We start from the raw sequence: 8,194 nt of genomic DNA on the forward strand, positions 1-8,194 counted from the left end.
GTCTCTATCGTTATTTTGTTATTTGAAATTAATGGTGGAAATGCTGCACTGCAAAAACCATAATCTTTCCAAGAATATTTGTCTTATTTCTTGTCAAAATGTCTCATTTCTAGTCAAAACTAATCTCTTTCCACTTAAAATAAGACTCATCACCTAAAAATTAACTTGTTTTTAGATCATTTTCACTTGTTTCAAGTGAAACAAGTAGAAAAATCTGCCAGTGAAAGCAAGTTTTTTTGTGCTTGTAACTTGCTCCACTATCAGATTATTTCAAGTGAAAATAGGCTTGAAATAAGTAAAAAGTGTCTAAAAACAAGCTTTTTAATGTGATGAGTCTTATTTTAAGTAGGATTAGATTGTTTTGACGACAAATGAGACATTTAGACTAGAAATAAGTCAAATATTCTTGGTAAGATTTTGAGTGTTTGCAGTGTGGTCGAGCCGACCAGCGTTTCCTTACTTTCGGTTTCGTGGACGCCGAATCGCCGTTTACGGTCGGAACTACGACGGTATCTGATCTGATCTTCGAACCTCTGACTTTCATTGCTGATGAATGAAAACATTCTTGGCAACACTTCACTTTCCAAAACTCCTTGTTGTCCCTTTAAAATCTTAAATCTTAAAAAACAACAACTTGTAAAAAAAAGAACAAACTCCCTGAATAGAAATATGAAACTTAAAAAAAACACGGTTGATGATTGTTTCAGCTCGACGTCTGTGTTTTCATCGCTTCCTGTCGAAAGAAGTAGAAGAACTCGATATTTCACTTTAGAGACACGACAACTTTACACGGTTGTCATGTGAACGGAAACAGGCCGCAGCTTCCTTCCTGTTTGTTTGTTTGTTTTAGGCGCCACCGGTACAGTTACTGTTTTTTATCTCCTTCTTTGCAGCAGTGGCGTGTGTCTGAGACAGATCCCGGATCAGTTTGGAGCTGAGGAAGCGTCTGTACGAGTCTTTCTCCATCAGCAGGTAGATCATCCTCTGGGCCTCGTCGAAACACAGCGGACACGGGGTCTCCATGTTCTGCCTCGTCACGTCTCTGGTCGCCGCGTCCAGGTTCACCTGCAGCCAGGAGAGCGAAGGGTTAATGTCCAGGAGTTAACGAAGAAACAGACGTTAAAGGGATAGTTCAACATTTTGGCAAATTGGCCCATTGCCATAATCCCTATAGTCATAGCAGTAGGTTTGTTACCTTTAATTGTCGGTGCAAGCTATTTTTAGAACGGCGAAGAGTTGTTTTAGAGGTAAATGCAGAGACTGCTTGATGAAAAACTGTCCCTGAAGGCAACGTGCATCAGCGGTTTTGCATGAATTTACCTGTAAAACAACTCTGTCTGGTAACGTTGTGTTATTATCTCATAGCGTGGTGATTGTGCAGCTCACAACTTGTCCACCAGAGCGTTGTGGAGTTGTTGGATTGTGTATTTGATGAGTTTGATGAGGGAAACCAAGAAATCCCATGAGCCTCCGTAGCATAGCTCTGAGCAGCTCACGGCTCTGCTCCGCCGTTCTAAAAATAGCTTGCACCGATACTGCTAAGACTATAGGGATTATGGCAATGGGCCAGTTTGCCGAAATGTTGAACTATCCCTTAGAGGGATAGTTCACCCTAGAATGATATTTCGCTCATTATCTACTCACCCTCATGTTGACTAAGGGCTGGAAGAATTATCAGAGTCCACCGTCCCTTCTCTTAGTTACAGGGGGTCTCGGCGTAGCAGTGAATTTCAATGCAACGGTTGCAAAGGGACACCGGAGCTCTTCGTAAAAAAACACACACAAAAAAACATCCAAATACCTCCATGATGCTCGCGTGATTCGCAGTAACCGCACTGACGCCGGCGCAAATCACGCGATATTTGGACGGACCAGGAAGAGGAGCTTCGAGAAGCTTCCGCTACAAACAAGCTTAAAATATGGACTTATTTAATTTTTTTCGGGACAATTACGCAATTTGGGGCTTCAGCACAAGACGGACATTACATACGAGCATCATGGAGGTATTTGGATGTTTTTTTGTGTGTGTTTTTTTACGAAGAGCTCTGGTGTCCTTTTGCAACCGTTGCATTGAAATTCACTGCTACGCCAAGACCCCCTGTAACTAAGAGAAGGGACGGTGGACTCTGATAATTCTTCCAGCCCTTAGTCAACATGATAGGGTGAGTAGATAATGAGCGAAATATCATTCTAGGGTGAACTATCCCTTTAAACAATTAATTTTAACCGTTTCAGATGAAAACATCACAGATTCATATTTTTTTCTGCTTAAATCTCTTAAACAGCCCCAAAAACCAAATCATCAACCAATCATTGAATCATTGTGAGGATTTTAACCCTTCATCTCTGGTCTTCCATGTCCTGTCTTCCTTGTGATGACCTCACCTGTCTCACCTGTGTTTGATTGCACCACCTGTGTCTAGTTCCTTTTGTGTTTTTAACCTCAGTGTTTTCCCATCGTCCTTGTCGGATCGTCTGTGTTGTTGCCTGTGTGTGTTCGTTTAATAAGTCCTCTTATTTTTACCTGTTTGTGTCTACAAGTCTGAATTGTGGGTCCAGTTCTGACAAAATACCCTGAAAGATTGGACGTTTTTTGTCCTCAAATGGCTCAGAAGGATTCAATCTGATGACAACGATGCATCAAAGTCAATAGTTTGGCTAATCTTTGACCAAGACTGATTTAAAAACAGAGACATCAAAGTAATCAAACTGGCACTTTAAGGTTTGAAATCCTCAAACTGATTGAATGATTGGTCGTTTTTTGGGGCAGGGCAGAAGTTGTTGAAGAGATTTATGCAGAAAACAGCTGAAAACATATTAATCTGTAATGTTTTTACACAAGTTTTTTGGTAGTGGACATTTTCATTTTTGTCTTTAATGACATCTAATCCTTATGTTGAGTTGCAGATAAAACAAGGAAGGTGGAGGAGAAAACTAAAGTATTTATTTCCTAAATCTAATCAACTGAATCCAGCAGATTTTTCCTTCATATTATTCATCAACTTCCTGTGATAATGATCAAAGCAAAAGAGAGTTGGAAGCTTTAATCAGAGCAGCAAGTGGTCGGCCATTAGCAGCAGCAGCAGCATTATTATTCATGAACACTGTTCACATGAATAAAGCAGCTCGTGGTCACAATCAGCACCAGTCTTCACCTCACTGAAGAGGAATGTGCATTTGCATTAATAAGATTCATGAAAATGTCTTTGAAACGAGTCCAGAGCTGAAAACCTGTTCTTTTCTTTTCTTTTGGCCTTTTTTGGGAACATTTTGGCACTTTTTGTCCTCCACATTTATTCAAAGAAACGTGAACACACTATATTAACTTATGTGTGTGTTTTGGAGGTGAAGCTGACCTCGTGAGGAGCGTCGGCCTCGATGAACTGCTGGTGGATCTGCTTGGCTCTGGTCAGCAGCTTGGAGTTCGGCGTCTTCTTGTAATCTTCACAGGCGACCCAGAAGTCCATGTTCTCCTGGCTGAACTCCGACCTCAGGAAGCTGGTGAAGACGGAACGACCCACTGACACAAGAGGAGAAGAAGAATGATTTTAATATTGAGCCCACATTTACAAGTTCAGAGATTTGACCAAAACTTTTCCGTCTGAAAACCGTTTTGAATCTTCTTCCAGGAGCCAGGAATAAAAGATGAATAATTCATAATCTACACTTTCATCTAGAGACATTTGTATAGATTCAACACACACACACACAGATCTGAGACCACACTGCAAAAACTCTAAATCTTTCCAAGAATATTTGTCTTATTTCTTGTCAAAATGTCTAATTTCTAGTCAAAACTAATCTCTTTCCACTTAAAATAAGACTCATCACCTAAAAATTAACTTGTTTTTAGATCATTTTCACTGGTTTCAATGTAAATTTTCACTTAAAATAAGTAGAAAAATCTGCCAGTTTTTTGTGCTTCTAATAAGAATGAAAAATTTGTTCCACTATCAGATTTTTCTACTTATTTCAAGTGAAAATATGCTTGAAATAGGTCAAAAGTGTCTAAAAACAAGCTACGTTTTCACGTGATGAGTCTTATTTTAAGTAGAATTAGGTTTGTTTTGACTAGAAATGACATTTTGACTAGAAATAAGACAATTATTCTTGGTAAGATTTAGAGTTTTTGCAGTGCAGGATGAGCTCAACTGGGAGCTGATGCTGGGAAGTGCAGCGGGAGGAGGTCAGAGCAGCTCAGCCGGTTCCCGCCGGGTTCGTTGCTCCCCCATTTTGTGTCCGTATATACACACACAGTGTAATTCTCAGAAGGCTTCTGCACACACACACACACACACACACACACACAATCTCACACACACACACACACACATACACACTCACACTGGTCCGAAAGCCCAGAGGGGCCGATGACTAGTGCCTCGAGACACGTAGCAGAAAACCAGAGCATGAGAATGTGTCGGAGAGCGTCTGTGTGTGTGTGTACATGTGTGTGTGTGTGTGTGTGTGTGTGTGTGTGTGTGTGTGTGTGTGTGTGTGTGTGTGTGTGTGTGTGTGTGTGTGTGTGTGTGTGTGTGTGTTAATTTGAGCTCGGTCATTCAACCTCATTTGCACATTTTTTACAATTTTACTGCTCTGGCTCTTTTATTTTGAAAACCCTGCCTCATAAAGGAGCCATGAGAAAATCGATCATCATCTCTTTAGTGGTTATTACCCATAAGGCCTTGCAACCATTAGCGAGGAATGTGAAGGTCAGTGTGTGTGTGTGTGTGTGTGGGTCTGATATTATTCCCATGATTGCAGCTTCGTTGTGTCACAGGAGAATTATGAAATTTCGGATGTTTGAATGTTTTTTTTTACTTTAATTAACCCTGAGAGAGAAGCTGTGATGAGCTCATGTTGACTGAATCCTCTGGGAATTTTTTTTTTTTAAAGGAATCGAACACAAGCTCATGTTTCAGTTTTTTTAACCGTCCAGGTGTGAAAGTTGAAACTCACCGTCGCTCTTCACCACGTTGCCGAACGACTCCTTCCACTTCTTCACCTCGGCCGGAGTCGGTGTCCTGAAACACACACAGGAGCTTTTATAAATAAAGCTGCACAGGCTGATTTTATTCAAATCTCTTTTAATTAAAGGGACAGTTCAACATTTTGGCAAATTGGCCCATTGCCATAATCCCTATAGTCATAGCAGTAGGTTCGTTACCTTTAATTGTCGGTGCAAGCTATTTTTAGAACGGCGGAGCAGAGCGGCGAGCTGCTCAGAGCTACGCTACGGAGGCTCATGGGATTTCTTGGTTTCCCTCATCATGAAACTCATCAAATACACAATCCAACAACTCCACAACGCTCTGGTGGACAAGTTGTGACCTGCACATTCACCACGCTATTAGATAATAACACAACGTTACCAGACAGAGTTGTTTTAGAGGGAAATTCATGAAAAACCACTGATGCACGTTGCCTTCAGGGACAGTTTTTCATCAAGCAGTCTCTGCATTTCCCTCTAAAACAACTCTGTCTGGTAACGTTGTGTTATTATCTCATAGCGTGGTGAATGTGCAGGTCACAACTTGTCCACCAGAGCGTTTTGGAGTTGTTGGATTGTGTATTTGATGAGTTTGATGAGGGAAACCAAGAAATCCCATGAGCCTCTGAGCAGCTCACGGCTCTGCTCCGCCGTTCTAAAAATAACTTGCACCGACAATTAAAGGTAACGAACCTACTGCTATGACTATAATGGCAATGGGCCAATTTGCCAAAATGTTGAACTATCCCTTTAATGAGCTCTAATAAGGAATCACTTCCTGTGATCGCATTTACAGTAAACAAAAGGGCTGTATTCAATATACTCTCTTTGTCTCTTATTTCCATCAGAATGAACAAGCTGTAGAGGAGATGTGTGGGTTTTTTCTTTACCCTCTCATCCTCCTCGATCAATAACTGCAGCACATCTATCTCAGCGTCCTGCGTCACAGCAGAAAAAAAAGGAAAAACCTGTAACTCAATAACATCCCATTGAAGATTTCATCGGGCCGAGGAACAACGGCCATAATGAGGATAATTAATAGCTTCCTTCCAATAATCTATATTCATATAAATCTCCTGTTGAATGGAGCGCGTGACAGCGGCCGTCGTGTCCTGAATGAATGGGACGAAACCACTTTAACGACGTCTGAATGGGTTCAGTCAGTGGTTCTGAAAGGGAAAAGGTCAACGATGCCTGACCCGCTCCGTAACAACCTGAGGGTCAACGTCTTCCTCTGAGCTCACATCTACAACAACTCATCACATCTCACATCTCACATCAAAACAATCGATTTCCCATTAAATCAAAATGTATTTTTTCCACTCTCTGTGTGCAACTGGAAGGAATTTCACAATAAAAGCCCCGCACATCGATGCATTCACAGTCTACTAAGCTGAGTCATGTCTGCAGTGATTGGTGGTGTTGGAATCGATTGAATATAAATTGTCCTCAGCCTGGAGACAAGCATCTTTCTAAGACAAGGCAAGGCAAGGCAATTTTATTTGTATAGCACGTTTTTTACAAACTGTTTGTCTCAAAGGGCTTTACATGGCATCATAACAACATCCTCTGTCCTTAGACCCTCACATCCACTGAGGAAAAACTCCATAGAAAACCCTTTTAACAGGGAAAAATCGGAGAAACTTCAGGGTGAGCAACAGAGGAGGGATCCCTCACCCAGGACGGACAAGAGGCTGAAACCACCAACACCCTCATGCAAAAATCCTCTTTAACACAACACACACACACACACAGAAATTCAGCTCCTCCCAAGATGCATGAATGGAGAATTAAAATCTGTGTGCCACTGTGCTTGAATTCACTTTCATTCTCAAGGGAACTGCAGAATAAACACAAACCAGACTGGGTTTTACTGTATTAAAGTGAATGAAGACACATTTAGCTCCTCTGACCTCTTTGCAGCAGCAGCAGCAGCAGCAGCAGAGTTCTTCTCCTTCTCCTTCGTCTGCTTCTGCTCCGTCGTCTGAGGCTCCGGCTTCTGGAGCAAGAAGCTGATTTTGTGCTTGATGTCTTTGGCGCTGCAGGAGGAGACGCAGATAGTCAGATTTGTTTGCATTATTAATAATTATAAATAAGAGGAAATGCACGAGCAGCAGCAGCAAACACAGAGAATCAGCTTGCATGAGACGTTCAAGTACATTTTAACTGCATTTTTTTTCTTTGCACCTGTTGGTTCTTACCTTTTCAAGCATGTTGCAGGAAGTGCTGCAAGTCCCTTACACATGGTGACGAGTCAGAGGTCCAATGTCAATGCTGTTGTTGTTGTTGTTGTTGTTGTTGCAGAGCGTCAGACAGAGTTTTTCCAGCAGTGCTCTTCAGTAGGAGACGGCAGAACGGCTGTATCTGTCTCCACCCCCCCAGCAGACGCTTTATACCTCCAGTCTGACAGAGAGCCGACCAATCACACCCAACACTGGGAGAGGGAGGAAGAGAGAAGGGGAGGAGGAAGGGAGGGAGAAAGGGAGAAAGGGAGGAAGAGGTGGAGGGGGAAGGAAGGAGGAAGGGAGGGAGGGAGAGAGGAAATAGCTGATATATAGAGCAGGAGCACTGCAAAAACCTCAATCAAAATCTTTCCAAGAATATTTGTCTTATTTCTTGTCAAAATGTCTCATTTCTAGGCAAAACTAATCTCTTTCCACTTAAAATAAGACTCAACACCTAAAAATTAACTTGTTTTTATACCCTTCACTGTAAAAACTCAAAATCTTTCCAAGAATATGTCTTATTTCTTGTCAAAATGTCTCAATTTTCATCTAAACTAATCTCTTTCCACTTAAAATAAGACTCGTCACCTAAAAATTAACTTGTTTTCTGATAATTTTCACTTGTTTCAAACAAATTTTCACTTGAAATAAGTAGAAAAATCTGTGCTTGTAATAAGAAAGAAAAACTTGCTCCACTGTCAGATTTTTCTACATATTTCAAGTGAAAATAAGTAAAAAAAAAAAAAAAAAGTGTCTACCAACAAGCTACTTTTTATGTGATGAGTCTTATTTTTAGTATAATTGGATTTGTTTTGACTAGAAATTACATTTTAACCAGAAATAAGACAAATATTCTTGGTAAGATTTTGAGTTTTTGCAGTGTAACCCTAATGCCTAATCCATTTTTATACCTATTCCAAGTGAAAATATGCTTTAAAGGAGTAAAAAGTGTCCAAAAACAAGCTACTTTTCAATGTGA

General features: G+C 40.8%; 1 protein-coding gene across 1 annotated transcript; it reads right to left on the bottom strand.

Moving 5' to 3' along the window:
• Positions 1-441: 441 nt before the first annotated feature.
• On the bottom strand, positions 442-7,341 carry rgs4 (regulator of G protein signaling 4). The gene is made up of 5 exons (XM_083969513.1): positions 7,192-7,341; positions 6,904-7,029; positions 4,960-5,024; positions 3,357-3,520; positions 442-1,065 (listed from the first exon to the last, which is right to left on the bottom strand). Exons 1-5 carry the CDS (start codon positions 7,233-7,235, stop codon positions 847-849), a joined length of 618 nt encoding a protein of 205 aa, XP_083825639.1. The 5' UTR covers positions 7,236-7,341; the 3' UTR covers positions 442-846.
• Between the last annotated feature and the right edge of the window lie 853 nt (positions 7,342-8,194).

Source organism: Trachurus trachurus, assembly GCF_905171665.1.
Source record: "Trachurus trachurus genome assembly, chromosome: 4".
Taxonomy (NCBI): domain Eukaryota; kingdom Metazoa; phylum Chordata; class Actinopteri; order Carangiformes; family Carangidae; genus Trachurus; species Trachurus trachurus.